Source organism: Syngnathoides biaculeatus, chromosome 7, assembly GCF_019802595.1.
Source record: "Syngnathoides biaculeatus isolate LvHL_M chromosome 7, ASM1980259v1, whole genome shotgun sequence".
NCBI lineage: Eukaryota > Metazoa > Chordata > Actinopteri > Syngnathiformes > Syngnathidae > Syngnathoides > Syngnathoides biaculeatus.
This window is the reverse complement of record NC_084646.1, coordinates 30,766,218-30,783,311: the sequence shown is the minus strand read 5'-3', so window position 1 is coordinate 30,783,311 and position 17,094 is coordinate 30,766,218. Positions and strand designations below refer to the sequence as shown.

The window sequence follows — 17,094 nt, the reverse complement described above, 5'->3', positions numbered from 1 at the left end:
CACATCACCCTTCTCCTTGTTCGAGGTGAAAGTTTAGAGGGATGGCCGGGTCTTGGTAGATTTGGAGTGGTCTGATACTTCCATCCGCTTCCATTTCAGTATGATTGCTCTCAACAGTGCTCCTTGAGATGTTTAAAGTAAGCGTCTTTTTGTTTCCAAATCCGGCTTTAAACTTCTCCACAACAGTATCTCGGACCTGCCTGATATGTTCCTTGGTCTTCATAATGCTGTCTGCACTTTAAACAGAACCCTGACACTATCACAGAGCAGGTCCATTTATACTTAGACTTGATTACACACAGGTGTATTCTATTTATCATCATCAGTCAACATTGGATCATTCAGAGATCCTCACTGAACTTCTGGAGGGAGTTTGCTGCACTGAAAGTAAATGGGCTGAATATTGCACACCCTACTTTTCAGGTTTTTATTTGTTAAAGTATAAAATATCCAATACATTTTGTTCCACTTCACGATTGTGTCCCACTTGATTCTTGACAAAAAAATTACATTTTATATCTCATATGCAAACCTCACCCTACTATTCCAGCTGATACTCTCGTTCTGCCTACATGTCAAACAGATCACAGAGAAAAAACATTCTTCCACATCACAAGTATTGCCTGTCTTCTCCGTCCTTCCTTTTCCTCAGCTGCAGAGATGCTCAGCCACACCTTCATTCCCACCAATACCATTTGGATGCCTGTCTGGAACTCTATTCACTGCCAGGAAAAAAAAGAAACTCCAATACATCTTTGCCACACCCTTACAATGCAGGGAAAAGGTATTTTCCCCCTTCTGAGATTATCACGTACACGATTGACCAAAGGTTTTAGAACAGTCTAGTGTTCCCAGCTTATTTACACTGACTCTTATGCAGTGCAGTTTCTCATTTTACTCTAAAATGAAAGTAGAGAACTTTTAGGGTTACAAAAGAAATCATGGCATCAATTTACAAAAAAAAAGGCACTCTAAAACATTGATTCATTGAAGTAGACACTTGGGCAGATGTCAGAGCTGAACACTTTTGTGGCATTATCTCTTAAATAGAAATCAAATATTTGTCACTGCTAGCTCACTACGTCACTTGAGAAAATGGGCCTACGGGTTTAGAAGTATATTAACAACAACTATTTAGAAGTTAACCTTTAATAGTCCCACATTGGTGATCCATTAAAAGGTTGATCCTATAAGTACATTAAAAATAAATATTAAAGGCAGAAAAATTATGATAGCGATGTTTATTTAATGTAATTGAAAAGTATGAAGAATTTCTATTCTATCACATAACATACTGCAGCAATGTTCCTATGGTAATGTTCTTGACAAACTCGACAATTTAGAAATTCAGACAAATTGTTCTTGGAGTGAATTTCTATAGGCTGCCAGCTCTGCAGTCAGAGCCATGAATGAAATTTTACTCATTGGCATAGTTATTAGTTTTTCGGACCTGGGTTTCTCATTTTCAGCTTTTTTTTCTTTTTCGGTTGAGAATTTTCATTTTGGTGCTTTACTAGTGGACACCCAACAGCCCATAGAAAAAAACACCTACTTGTAAACAATGCTTCATCGTCATCATCATCATCATCCTCTTCCTCCACTTGTTCCTCTTCCTCCTCAAATTCCTCTTCTTCTTCATCATCATCCCCATAGATTACAGGTATGTCTTCATAGTCAGCTTCGTTTGGGAGATTTTCTTTGCCGTCACAATCCATCATCAGTGTAGGAACAGTGCGCATCTTAGAACTACAGTTGGTGAGAAGGGGCAGAGGTCAGGTGTGCTTTCTTTTGGCAGTATTAAGTTGTGAGATAGTAAACTTTATGTAAGTATTTAATTAAGTATTGGTTTTATGACTCATTGGTCTCCAAATGTCAATATAGTGATGAAAGATCACTATTATTGAGAAATGTGCGTAATTTATTTCCAGATATTAAAAAAAAAAATACCTTCATAAATTCTCAGGGCATTGAATCAATCACAAATGGACTGTCCTGGTTGTTTTGGATGACATTTTGCCTCTCATCTTGTTAGATAACCAGAATAGTTTAGATCAATTCAATGACCTGAGAAAGAAATGACCGAGATGAATGAGAATATTCACAGGCATCTACGTTCGTCAACTACAACAGAGGCCTTGGTCTGAGAATGTTACACCGATCCTCAGACAGGCAACTGGCATCATATTGATGGACTTGAAATTACAAGATGTATGAGAGAGGGTGTCATTTCTTTTGCTCCATTAATAAGAGGCCGATGAGAGTTGCACAACAGATCTCAATTTTTTTATTGGCAATGTTTGTTTTCCCGCTTTCCTCATTTGTTTCAGCAAAGATTTCCTGCAGGGATTCAAAAACCTTTACCCAACTAAACACTTCCGCGAAGTTTGCATTCATTCTCCATACTGCTTGTATGCATGTAATTGGGATGTGGGAGGAACCCAGAGCACCGAAAGAAAACCCATACAAGCATAGGGAGAACATGCAAACTCCACACAGGTGAGGCTGGATTTGAGCCCGGTCCTTAGAGCTATGAGGCTGCTGTGCTAACCAGTTGTCTGTTGTGCTCTCTACTGTGCATACAAAAACACCTAACATAAAAAAAAGGGAAAAAAAAATTGAAATGCATGGTCAACTTATGGTCTTCTAGCACAGCAGCTGTACAGTACAATTGTGCACAACTATTAATTATGAGACTGTGATTTGCCAAGCTGGATGTTGACAAAACACAATGCTTCTGATAGAATGTCCTATGGCCAGATGAGAAAAACTGGAGGTTTTTGGCAAGGCACATCAAGTCTATGTTCCCAGATGCAAAAAATAAGCACACCAAGAAAAGAATAGGTTCTGTCTCTCCTGTGAAACATGAACCACCGACTACCGAAGAAAAATTCCTTGTGTTTTTACACACTTGGCCAATAAAGCTGATTCTGATGGAGGCTCTGTTATGTTTTGGGGTTGCTTTTCTATGTCTGGGACATGGTGTCTTGAACATGTACAAGGTAGAATGAAATCTGAAATCTGGCTCAGTTCGTCGAGTGTCGGTCCAGTGACCAAAGGGCTGCTGGTTCAAATCCCAGCTCTGACTGCTGTCAAAGTGTCCTTGGGCAAGACACTGAACCCTAAACTGCTTCCAGTGGACCTGGGAATGCCTTGCATGGCAGCAACTGCCCATTGGTGTAATAATGTGGGCGTGAACGGGTGAATGGGAGGCTTTGTAAAGCGCTTTGAGCACCGCTATATAATGTACGTGCAGTTCATTTACCGTAACCATTCACAGAGAATTGTGTTTCCCAATGTCAGAAAGTCTCGTCTCAATCACAGGTTATGACCGTTCAAGAGCATAATTACCCAAAACACACAGCTATAAACACCCGAGAATCGCTAAGAGCAAAACAATGGACTATTCTGAAGCTGTATTCTAAGAGCCCTGATCTAAATTATATTAAACATCTGTGGAAGTTTCTGAAACATGCCATCTGAAGAAAGCACGCTTCAAACCTGAGACTAGTGGAGCGCTTTTCTTGTAAAGAGTGGGTCAAAATACAGTGCTGTGAAAAAAGTATTTGCCCTGGAATTTTGTTGCACTTTTCTTCGAAGAATTGTTTCAACTCCATCGTATTGGAAGGTTTTCTAGCATTAACTGCCTGTTTAAGGTCACACCACAGAATCTCAATTAGATTGAAAGGGACTTTGACTTGGCCACTCCAAAGCCTGAATTTATTTTTTTCTTGAGCATTCAGAGGTGGACCTCCTGGTACATTACAGATCGTTTTCCCACTGCATGATCCAAAAGCGCTTGAGTTTGAGGGCATGAACTGATGGCCTGATGTTCTCCTCCAGGATCTTCTGGTACTTAGCAGAATTCATTGTTCCATTAACAACAACAGGTTTTCCAGGTCCTGAGGCAGCAAAGTAGCTCCAAACATCCCACTGCCACCACCATGCTTCACTGTTGGCATCATGTTCTTTTTAGCAAATGCTGTGCCAGTTTTATGCCAGATGTAACAGGCCGCGCACCTTCCAAAAAAGTTCAATTTTTGACTCGTCAGCCCACAGAATGCGTCTCCAAAAGTCTTGAGGATCATCACGATGTGAGACGAACCTCCGTATTCTTTGCTGACAGGGTTTTCGCCGGGGAACTCTCCTAGGATGCCATTTTTGGCCAGTTGTCTTACTTATGGTAGGGTCATGAACACTGACCTTAACTGAGGTCAGAGAGGCCTGCAAGTCTTTTGCTGTTGTTCAAGGTTCTTCTGTGACCTCCTGGACGAGTCGTCGCCACACTCTTGGAATAATTTTATCATAATAATTCATCAACTCCTGGGAAGGTTTACCACTGTTCCCATTTTTCTCCATTTGTAGATAATGGCCCTATCAGTGGTTCGCTGGTGCCTAAAAGCCTTGGAAATGGCTTTGTAACTTTTTCCAGACTCACGTTTTCCAAATTTGTGATTAGTCACAGGGACTTTGTAATTTAACAAGGATGAAGGGGGGGGGGGGGAGTCTTTTTTTACAGAGGATTTGGATTGTTTTTGTACCTTTGCCTTAATATCTGTAATTGTCATTTGAAAACTGCATTTTGTATTCCGTTGGTCTGTCACTGGATAATTAACATTAATTAAAATGTGTTTGATTATTTGAAACCTGTGTGTGATGTGTGAAAAAAAAATCAAATCAGGAGGGGGCAAACTTTTCTTTTATTATTTCTGTTGAACACAATTCAAAACCAATGTTTCATTCCCACCCCCACCAGTGTGGAGTTTGCATGTTCTACCCGGGCTCACTGGGTTTTCTCCAGACACTCTCATTTCCTCCCGCATCCCCAAAACATGCATTAATTAGAGACTCTAAATCTCCCTAAGATGTGATTGAGAGTTCAACTGGTTGTTTGTCTCTGTGTCCCGCGACTGGCTGGCAACAAGTCCATGGTGTACCCCGCCTCCTGTGAAGATAGCTGCGATAAGCTGCACCACTCTGATGACCCTTAATGGGGATAAGTGGCTCAGATGATGGATGAATGTTTCGTTGTTTTTATTTCATGTTTATTTTATGTTTTTTTTTTTTTTTTTAATCAGATTGAAGTTAGGCACAGCTAGAGAGCGTTGCCCTGACTGTTCTGAGGACCGGGGTTCAAATCCCAGCCCCACCTGTGTGGAGTTTGCATCTTCTCCCTGTGGCTGCATGAGTTTTCTCTGGGCATTCCGGTTTCCAGCGACATCCCAAAAACATGCATTAATTGGAGACTCTAAATTGCCCTTAGGTGTGATTGTGAGACACCTGGGATAGGCTCCAGCACTCCCGCGACCCTTGTGAGGATAACCAGCTCAGAAAATAGATAGGTGAAATTATTTTTGCCCTGACCCCGAGCCGACTCTCTCTCACGTATCAGCGGAACCTGACCACGAGCCAGCTTTTGTTCATGGCTCGGAGATGCCTGACCTGCAGCCACCACGTGCAAATGCTTTGGCGGTGCCTGACTTGCAGCCGGCTCTCGCTCATGCCTGAGAGGTGTTTGACCTGCAGCCACCTCTTGCACATGCCGCGGTGGTGCCTGACCCCCAGCTGCCTCGCGCCCACGCCACGGCGGTGCTCGACAAGCAGCAGCCGCCGCTTCTAGACCATGCCTCAGTGGTGCTCGACCAGCAGCAACCGCTGGCTCGGCGATGCTCAACCAGAAGCAGCCACTTCTCACCCACGCCTCGGGCATGCTCGACCTCCAGCAGCAGCATCCTCTCGCCCGCACCTCGGCAGTGCTCAAGCAGCAGCCGCTGCCTCTCGCAACACCTCTGCAATGTTTGACCTGCAGCAGCCACCACCTCTCGCTCCTGCCTCAGTGGTGCTTTTCCTGCAGTTGGCCCCTGTTTCAATTTCGATCTTACTTTGTCATTGGGACCCATTTTTGGACATCCGCCTGAGTGGCCCTGTAGGGACGCTGGTGCTTGGCATCTGAGCCGACCTCCTGAACTGCTCAGTCAAGCTCCTTGCTTTGGGTGGCCTGGATGGCCACTGGACTGACTGGAGTGGGGGTTTCTCTGTCGCGTTAGATGTTATTTTCATATTATTTACCACTCTAGTTGTGCTGTTCTCCTCAGGCAGCAGTCCAGCCTTTCAAATCCCCTGGTGATGATTGATTCTTTCACAGTCCTCCACACTTTTAAGATCCACTCGCAGACTTCAGAAAAACATGACTTTACATGTGGCCATTTTTTGTGAAATATTTTAAATAAATTAAATTAAATATAGATTTGTTTTGTCCTCGGATGTTTTGTGCTGCATTTTGATTTAACCGCAACAAAACTAGCACCATCTTCTACCCACGCTCAAGGTAGCTTCTTCTCCAGGCGCTTGAGGTAAATTATTCTTCTACGCACGCATGAGGTAGATTCTTCATCTTCTATGTGGGCTGACGGTAGTCTTCTACACAATGAAAGCATCTGTTCATTCCAAAAACTGAGTTCATTACAGGGACCAGCCACGTTTTAACCATTACGTTTGAACAGGTTTTGTTGTATATTTAAACTTTAAAAATAAGCATTCGAACACCCCGCTATATATCAAGTTCTCCCACTGAGAAATCATGGAGGAGTCTGAAATTTTCATCGTAGGTGCATGTCCACTGTGAGATCAACTAAAAAGAAAAATCCAGAAATCACAATGTATGATTGTTTTTTAACGATTTATTTGTGTGATACAGCTGCAAATAAGTATTTGAACACTAGAGAAAACCAATGTTAATATTTGATACAGTAGTCTTTGTTTGCAATTACAGAGGTCAAACGTTTCCTGTAGTTGTTCACCATGCTTGCACACACTGTAGGAGGGATTTTGGCCCACTCCTCCACACAGATCTTCTCTAGATCAGACAGGTTTCTAGGCTGTCGTCGAGAAACACGGACTTTCAGCTCCTTCCGAAGATTTTCTATTGGGTTTAGGTCTGGAGACTGGCTAAATCATGCCAGAACCTTGATATGCTTCTTGCGGAGCCACTCTTTGGTTTTCCTGGCTGTGTGCTTCGGGTAATTGTCATGTTGAAAGACACAGCCACAAGTGATCTTCAATGCTCTGATTGAGAGGAAGAGGTTGTTCCCCAAAATCTCACAATATATGGCCGCAGTCATCCTCTCCTTAATACAGTGCAGTTGTCTTGTCCCATGGGCAGAAAAACACCCCCAAAGCATGATGCTACGTACCCCATGCTTCACAGTAGGGATGGTCTTCTTGGGATGGAACTTATCATTTGTCTTCCTCCAAACACGGTTAGTGAAATTATGACCAAAAATTTCCATTTTGGTCTCATCTGACCATAACACTTTTTTGCATGACTCCTCTGTATCATCCAAATGGTCATTGGCAAACTTAAGACAGGTCTTGACGTGCTGGTTTAAGCAGGGGAACCTTCCGTGTCATGCATGATTTCAAACCATGACATCTTATTGTATTACAAACAGTCACCTTGGAAATGGTGGTCCCTGTCACGACCCATCGGAACGAGAATAGGACCCAAATGCAGGACTCGGACGATGCAAGGTAGTTCAAGGAGAAATGTTTATTATATGCCGAGGTCGGGGATCGAGCAGGCAGTTAGGTGCAGCAGCGGTAGTTGGGACGTCGGGCGAAGAGAGCAGGTGAGCGGGCAGGCAGGAGTCGGTACACAGGAAAACGATCAAAGCAGGCAGAAGTATCAAAGGAGTCAGGCTTACAAGGTTGGTCGGAGAACAGGCGAAGTTCGGTACGCACGGGTTGTCGATCAGGGATACAAGAGTGCTGGAACGGGACATGAAGCTCAACGAACTGGCGCCCGCCAGTTGTCATCGGGGTCATATAAATACATAGCATAATCAGGCTGCATGAGGCGCAGGTGTGCACCTCCAAATCAGAGCAACCGCGGACACCCGCACAGCCCGGGCTGGAGCGGCAGGATCATGACAGTACCCCCCCTCAAAGGCACGGCTCCCAGATGTGCCTAAACGAAAGAAACAGACAATAATTAACACAGGCAAGGGTGGGCGGAAGTGGGATCCGGGGGAGGGCACGCCCCCCCCCCCGAACCCCAGTCTGGTGGCCATCCAGGCCACCAAACACAAGGCGTCCGGGTGGACAGGTCAGGAGGACGACCCGGACGCAAAGCACCAGGGTCCCCACGAAGCGATTCGGGCGGACGACCTCTTGAGGAACCAGACGACGAAGCAGGAACCAGGCCGAGGCAGGCAACTGCTCTGGACGAGAACCTCCCACGCCGTGGTTGCGAGACGACCAGGGACTGGTCGCCACCGAGGATTGGTCAGGAGGCAGCCGTGGATTGGTCACCAATGAGGCCAGGTCCTGAAGCGGCTGGGCGCCCTCAGGAGCGAAGAGAATGATGGAGCGCAGGACCAGAGCCATGACCGCCACCATCACAGCCATCCCGAAGTCTCTCCAGCTCCAGGGTGGCTCCACAGAACTCCCCAGCTCCTCCTGGACAGGAACGTGAGAAGGAGGCGACACCATCGCCGTTGCCACCTCCTGGACAGGAACGTGAGAAGGCGGGGACACCATCGCCATCGCCACCTCCTGGAAAGCAACGTGAGGCGGCTGGGGAACTGTCGTCACCTCCTGGACAGGAACGTGAGAAGGCGGAGGCAGCATCACCAACTCCACCTCCTCCTGGACGGGAACGTGAGGCGGCTGGGGAACCATCGCCACCTCCTGGACAGGAACGTGAGAAGGCAGCATCAGTGTCACCGTCGCCACTTCCTGGACGGGAACGGGGAGCGACCGCGGGCCGATTGCCGACAGAGCAGGAGTGTGGAGCGTCCGCGGGCCGGTCGCCACTGGTACTCCAGAGCACGGACGGGAAGCGGCTGAGGAGACGTTGCCACCTCCTGGACAGCAACGGCATCGGGTCGGTCCCCACTGCCACGTGAGCTTGCGGTGCATTCGTTGAGCCAGGAATGTGGGTGTGGCGCGGTGGCGAATCCGTTTCCAGGGCAACGTGAACGAGAGTCGGCAGAGAGTCAGTCGAAACTGACACGTGGGCGTGTCTCGGGAGCGGGTCAGTTCCAACTGCCGCGTGAACTCTGCTTGGAACAGCCAAAACCTTGACGTGGGAATAGCCAGGAGGCGGGTCAGTTTCCACAGCTACATGCGCTTGGCGAGGTGGCGAGTCCGTTCCCACTGCAAGCGTGAGCTTGGCGAGGGGGCGGGTCGGTTTCCACGGCAATGTGAACGAGAGTAGGCAGAGAGTCAGTCAAAACTGACACATGGGCGCATCTCGGGAGCGGGTCAGTTCCAACTGCCACGTGAACCTGCATCAGCAGCGGGTCCGTCACAGTTGTGACGTCAGCGTAGCTCGGCTGGTTCGCCAATCCTTGCCGGACCTGGGCCGTGAGAGCCGCCAATTCCGCGCTCTGCCGCTCTATCTGCGCCCGCATTTTGTGGCAGAACGCCTCGTAATTTGGCGGCTCCTCCTCCCTCTGGGCTGGAAGCTTCGCCACCAGCTGCGGGTCTGCCGGTTTCGCCATTGCCGGCGAGGAGTGGGAGGACGATGTCTTAGTTGCCACGCAGCGGGAGGCACCAGGGAGCGCCCGGCCGGGGCGTCTCCTCTGGCCGCCATGCGGAGGTCCCGGGTAGATGGCCAAGCGGGTTCCCTCAAACGGATTGGTGTATTTGTATGCACCGGGCGAAGACGTTCGGGTGCTGGGAACGCGGGGAGGTGGAGCAAACTGAATGAAAAGCCGGCAAAGAGATTCAAAATCAAAGTCATCGGAGTCGTACTCAGGCAGCCGGTCATACAAATCACGGTCCTCCTCATATTCCGAAAGTCAGAGTCCAGAAGAATATGAGGAGCCGGACGGGTCGTGTTCGGAACGTATTCATACCTCCCTGGCGGGCGTAAGACACGGAAGCGGGGGATGTCAAGGAGCCTACCCGGATCGGACAGGCAGACGGTCTACCTTGCGACGGTCCTGGTGACGCCGGGTCTTTCCTGCTGGGTCCTGTTGTGGCCAGTTCATTCTGTCACGACCCATCGGAATGAGAGTAGGACCCAAATGCAGGACTCGGACGATGCAAGGTAGTTCAAGGAGAAATGTTTATTATATGCCGAGGTCGGGGATCGAGCAGGCAGTTCGGTGCAGCAGCGGTAGTTGGGACGTCGGGCGAAGAGAGCAGGTGAGCGGGCAGGCAGGAGTCGGTTCACAGGAGAACGATCAAAGCAGGCAGAAGTATCAAAGGAGTCAGGCTTACAAGGTTGGTCGGAGAACAGGCGAAGGTCGGTACACACGGGTTGTCGATCAGCGATACGAGAGTGCTGGAACGGGACATGAAGCTCAACGAACTGGCGCCCGCCAGTTGTCATCGGGGTCATATAAATACATAGTATAATGTAAGATAAGCTTACACATTTCACAGAGGCCTGTGAAATGTATCACCTCATGTGTCATAAATCTCTTTTAATAACTCTGTTACTGTGCAAAGATGTGTGTGTGTACTGTTTGTCTATGGGAAGTTTAAGAGCTCAAAGTGACTGCAAATTTATGATAGCTGCATTCTTGTGGGCTTAAGAGCTCAAGGTGACTGCAAATTTATGATAGCTGCATTCTTGTGGGTTTTTGTAACAGGAAGAACTGTGTCTAATCAGAGGACACCCGGCCTTGAGAAGATTAACTGTCTCTGTATAACAACTTTACTTGTCTTGTGAAACCTGCTCTCCCCCACCCTATGTGTGAAGCTCAATAAAATGTGTGGTTTTGGAGGGGCTCGGAGAGAGTCTTACGTGCGGGCTGAAGAATATGTTCTTCTTCCCCGAGTTCTCCCCAAACTGCATTTTGGTAAAAAATAACTCTGCCTCTGTCTCAATCATTCTATCCTGGTGCCGGAGCCTCTGGGTCCACATTGAGCGAGAAGTCCGTGCTTTGGACCTAACATTTCTCTGGTGCCGAAACCCGGGAACCCAACAGCTTGACGCCTGGAACGACGTGGGATCAACGAGACCAAGAATCTGGTACCAGTGTCCTCCATTGAAGGATCGGTCGCATCGCTGATCCAGCGCCGGACCGGACTGTCGGGTGACGGGTCCCAACGGACCAGGGCCACGGCACTGAGGTAGGATAAAACTTATTTGGTCTCATAGGATGGTTATATGGTATAACTTAACATCTAAAAATAAAATAGAGCGGAAATACACCCAGATTTAACAGGTAGTAAAATTACGTTAAAATAGGAGACTAAAAGTGGTATGTGAGGACCGCTCCGATACTTCCTGCCTTTTAAAACTTGTCTCTAGGTGAGACACAGACAGAATAGGTTTCTGTAAAGAGTAAAATACGTGTAAGTCTCTAGGTGAGACCAAGCAGAATAGGTTTCTGCATACACGAAGTTTCTAGGTAAAACTAAAATAGAGTAAAATACGTGTAAGTCTCTAGGTGAGACCAAGCAGAATAGGTTTCTGCATACACGAAGTTTCTAGGTGAAACTAAAATAGAGTAAACGCTGCAGGACGCTGCACAAGAGAGGAGGAGGAGGTTCGTGAGCCCCAACCACACCCGTCAAAATTCAGAATTTTCTAAAAAAAAAATCTCGCCTTAGGAGCAAAAAAAAAAAAAAAAAAAAAAAATGGGACAAGCAGAGACAAAAGAGGTGGCTGAACCTCCTGATGTGAAATTTATGCAGACACATCATCCGGGTAGTTGTGAGTATTTGAGAAAATGGGTCAATAAATATGATTTCCGACCCGATCTTAAAGATCCGGAGGAAATTAAGAGGTTAAAAGCATGCATGAAAACTCGATGGGAAGAGAAGGTGAGAAAGGGAAAGAAGACAGGGAAAGTTGAGATGGAATTAAGTAAGTTGAAAATTTGGGAAGACCAGTGTGTTAAAAGGCAGAGAGATATAAAAAAAAAGAACAGAAAAAAAAGGAGAGATGAGAAAGACAAACAGGGGGGTTGATTGCTGCCCTTGGCATCAAGCCAGATGAAGAAACAACCGCGCCACAGAGAAGATCAGCAACAGGAAACGCACACCAGCAAGCTGCAAGCACAAGAGGAAGTGAAACCACCCTAGCAGTGGGCCAGAGCCCAGCAGAAGGCGGGGCTGAAGAGGAAGAAGAAGATTGGAGAGAGGCAACGGATCCTGCAGCCCCTGCATTCTCGCTGATCACCACCAGAGGGGGACGCCGGAGGGCTGATGAGACAAAAGTGAAGATCTACCCCAGCTTATCTGATTGGCAGGAGCAGACCCCAGCAAGGACACAACGCCACCCAGCAGGGCCAAGTGGAACTACAAGTGGAGCTGCAGAGATGTACCCACTGTATGCTGTTGCCAATCCTCATTATGGGATAGATGGAGATAACGAACCCACCATCCTAGTGCCAAGGCCATGGACAGCAACTGAATGTTCTGAAGCCTGTACAGGCCTGGGGGATCCAGAGACAGACCCAGTTTCTTGGTGTTCTAATTTCAGAGAACTAAAAAGCTCTTTTCACCTTAATGGGACTGAAGTGGAGACAGCATTCAAGACAGCGCTGAAACATCGTTGGGGAAGAGTGAGAGGAAATTTTAACCCCCGTGGAGGAAACAATGGACCAATCCTACGCCCAGATGACCCCCTCCTGACTACCAGGATGGATGAAGTACTGGAGCGAGTAATGACAGCTTACCAGAAGCCACCAGATTACAGCAAAATCAGACAGTGCCGGCAGAAACCAGAAGAATCAGTCCATGATTTCAAGATCAGACTGGAAGGAATATTCAAAACCAACAGTGGGCTGCCTGAAGATGCTAACGACAATGGTCCCTCCCACAGCCAGCTAAGACAATGCCTTATGGATGGTTTCCAACCACACATCAGCGGGTTCATCCAAAAACACTGTGTGACTCACAGAACTTTGAACACCAACCAATTGATGGACTGGGCCAGTCATGCAGAGGAGAACCATAGAAGAAAGAAGGGAATGGACAGCACAACAGCCATGGCAGCGCTGACTGCAGCCATAAGAGGAATGGCGACGTCTACTGAGACACACGAGTCCTCTGAGGTGTACGCTATGCAAAGAGGAGGAGAAAGGAGAGGTCAAAGAAGAGGTCAAGGTCAACAAAAAGGGGGACCAAGCCTGAAGTGCTACAACTGTGGGAAACCAGGACACCTGACTAGAGAATGCAGGAGACCCAAGAAGTGTTTCAACTGCCAGAAAGAGGGACACATGGCACGTGAATGCCCCCTCCCGGACAGCCGGAAGGGAGGGAGCAACCGAGAACCACCAAGAGACCCCCCATTCAATCCACAATATGATCAATGACTATTAGAGGGAGAAGAAGATGAGGGTGATGAGCCAGAAGAACCACCAGACCCGGAGGAAGCATCATCAATCCAAGTTTTCGACCTCTCCATCTTAAATCTGGAAGACCGCTTAAGACCCAAACCATTTCGGTGGCTCAAAGTTGGGCCATTTAAAAAAACCAACAAAATTTTCATGTGACACTGGAGCAGACCATTCAGTCCTGATAGATCCAGTTAAGGGAGTAAAAGCTTCCAGAAGACAAATCATAGTGATAGAAGCTGGAGGCCTAGCACAACGCGAACTATGGTCTCACCCGGTGTTGGTAGAGGATGAAGATGGCCAACAAATTGAAACCAAGTTTGTTATGAGCAACACCTGCCCTGTGAATCTAATGGGCAGAGACCTATTGACAGCACTGAGAATAAACCTGATTGCCACGGAAGATGGGATCAAACCAATCAAAACTATGGAACAGATGGACGCCTGTGTCAGCCAAGGAAACGGACCACCGGATGAATTTGATTCACTGGACCTTGACAACGTTGGTCCAAACTCAGTTGTCCGTGACCTAGAAAGAACTGCAACACAGATGCTCACGTCAAAACTGGGAATTCCACAAGTGAAATGGCCACTCCATGTTACACTCAAGTATTTCAAGGAAAAAAAAACAAGTGCAGATTGGGTCAAGAGGTTCAACCAACTTGGACCCACCAAGATCATCATAAATCACATAGTAGCCACGGATGAAGGACAAGCATGGGCAGTAGTCTCAATTCCTCCAAAAGCTGAAAGCCTGAATCCCAGAAAGTTGTACCATGTCTCCCTATCTCGGAGTCCAGGAATGAGCTGGAAAAGCATGGCGGGACTGGCCCTCACGTTCCAATACCCAGGCCTTCAGAATTGGAAGGATCATGGAGGAGGGTATTTCACTTGCACGACCTATCCCATGGGAGAAGTGAGACTAAGAAAGCTCTACTGGCAAACCACGGCCACTCCAACCAAACATCTCAATGCATGACAGGAGGCAGTGATGGCTAATTATGCCGCAACGGACTTCCCAGGAGTGCCATCCCAATTGTGGGCCTCATCCAAAACTGATGTTGGTTTGATGACAACTGCCATACCAGCAAAGATAGAACCAAAAACGACCTACAGACCACGGGTGAGACAATATCCATTGAAACCAGATGCTAAAGAAGGAATCAGACCAGTCATTCAGAATATGTTGACAGCAGGAATCTTGATTGAAGACGACACAGCAGAGTGTAACACACCGATATTCCCTGTGAAAAAGGCTGACTCACAATCATGGAGACTGGTCCAAGATCTAAGACAAGTGAATGCGGCTGTCAAGTCAAGGGCTCCTTGTGTGCCAGATCCACACAGCCTGTTAAACGAACTAAAGCCAAATCAAGAGTTCTTCACAGTTATTGACCTCAGCAATGAATTCTTCTCAATCCCACTGCATCCATCTGCTAGAGGCTGGTTTGGCTTCACTTTCGATGGGGTGAAGTACACTTACACCAGGTTGCCACAAGGATTTTGTGACAGCCCCACGATCTTCTCCACCGAAATCACCAGATGTGTCAATTTGCGTCCACATGCACCAACTACTCAAATCCTTATCTATGTGGATGACATCCTCATTGCTAGCCCCACAGCGGAAGAGAACCAGCAGTAATCACTGGCATTGTTCAAACATTTAGCAACTACTGGAAACAAAGCATCGCTCCCAAAACTCCAATTCTGTCTCAAGGAAGTCACATTCCTGGGACACAGACTTTCTAAGCATGGCAAGAGACTCACGGATGACAGACGAAGAACAGTTCAAGAGGCTCCAAAACCAACCACAAAGAGACAAATGATGATGTTCCTCGGTTTGACCAATTACTGTCGAAGTTGGATTCCAAACTATGCATCAATGACTCAACCACTTCAGGACCTCATCTATGCTCACGAGATGGAACTCAAAGCTCCAATAACGTGGACACTACAAGCAGAAGAAGCTTTCAGTGAACTCAAACAGCACATCACCAGTTCCGCGGTGTTAGCCTTCCCAAACTATGACAAACCATTTATCCAAACCGCAGACTGCAGAGAAGGATTCATGACCTCCGTGCTGCTACAAGATCATGGTGGGAAAGCACGCCCTGTGGGATTCTATTCCAAGAGACTAGACCCCGTCGCTTCTGCACTGCCACCACGTGTTCAAGCAGTTTGTGCAGCAGCAATGGCAGTACAAGCTTCAGCGGAAATAGTCCTGTTTCATCCACTCACTTTGAAAGTCAGCCACGCGGTGGACATCCTGCTCACTCAGTCCAAGATGTCATTTCTGTCACCAGCTAGACACCTCATTATTACTGCTACATTACTCTCACAACCACATCTGACCATACAGCGATGCAACACTCTCAACCCTGCAACCCTGTTGCCAACTCCAGAAGATGGAGACCCGCACAGCTGCACAGACAAAACTGAAGTCTGCTGCAAGCCACGCCCAGATCTCAGAGACACTCCATTGGGAGTAGGTCACGTCATCTATGTTGATGGGTCCTCATCCAAGACACCAAATGGAAAGAACAATACAGGCTATGCAGTGGTAACAGAAGAGGCAATACTCAAAGCGGGAAAGCTCCCTGGCAACTGGTCAGCGCAGGCAGCAGAAATCGTAGCACTCACAGAAGCATGCAAACTCTTCCAAGGTCAAGAGGTCACGATATATACGGACAGCCAATATGCCTATTCAACGCTCCACGTCTTTGCTGCACAATGGGCCAGGAGAGGCATGCAAACATCAAGTGGAAAACCAGTCCAGCATGCTGATCTGCTCAAAGCCTTACTCCAAGCAGTTCTACTCCCAAGGAGAATTGCTGTCTGTAAGTGCAAAGCCCACACGAAAGCCACAGATCCAGTCTCCCAAGGGAATGCTAAAGCTGACCAAGCAGCAAAACAAGCAGCGATGGGAACCAGCCACACCCATGTTCAAGAAGAAGCAGACAGGACAGATGAAGATAAGTGTGAACGAACGACACATCCTTCGCAGAAGCAAGACATCATCCCTCTCCAAGTTCTGAAGGACATGCAGGACAATGCCCCGCCGAATGAAAAGCAACAGTGGACTGCAGCAGGAGCAAAAATGGACGGCCTGGGCATTTACAGAGTTTTGGACAAACCCTGCCTCCCTCGGAGTCTTTTTCAAGCAGTGGCTAAATTGAGTCATGGGCCAAGCCATGTCTCAACAGGGGGGATGGTGGGGATAGTAGAAAATAACTTCTACTGTACCAAAGGCCTCATTACCTATTTTAAAAATTTTTGCAGATCGTGCCTCACATGCTGCAAACACAATGCTCAGGGAAATGTCAGACCTACAAGAGGGAAGTGCCCACAAGGGTCTTACCCATTTGAAATCATCCACATGGATTTCATAGAACTGAACAGATCCGGTCCACACAAATACTGCTTAGTAATAGTGGACTCATTCTCAAAATGGGTAGAAATCTTCCCAGCAAAAAAGCCAGATGCACTGACAGTAGCAAAAGCTATATGTAAAAACATCATCCCAGATCACGGTATTCCAAGAGTTATTTGGAGTGACAATGGGTCACATTTTGTTAACCAAATTATTGGAGAAATGGCCCAACATCTAGGGATCAGCCTTAAACATCACTGTGCTTATCATCCACAGAGTGCAGGACTAGTGGAGAGAACTAATGGCACTATCAAACTTAGACTCAAAAAGACCATGGAAGAAACAGGGAAACCATGGCCAGAGTGTTTGCCCTTAGTCAAAACATACATGAGAATAGTTCCAACAGTAACAGGCATCACACCTTTTGAA

The 17,094-nt window shown here is 47.2% G+C and overlaps 1 protein-coding gene across 3 annotated transcripts in view; it reads right to left on the bottom strand.

Annotated features, from left to right (window-relative positions):
- The window catches only part of phactr1 (phosphatase and actin regulator 1), a 77,032-nt gene that overhangs the window by 21,311 nt on the left and 38,627 nt on the right, over positions 1-17,094 (bottom strand). For all 3 annotated transcript variants that reach the window (XR_009795627.1, XM_061824262.1, XM_061824263.1), the window contains exon 7: positions 1,553-1,746. Coding sequence is in view for 2 of the 3 variants with exons in the window: in XM_061824262.1 (XP_061680246.1) it covers positions 1,553-1,746 (194 nt within the window). In the remaining variant the exon portion in view is untranslated. The remainder of the gene's footprint in view (positions 1-1,552; positions 1,747-17,094) is intronic.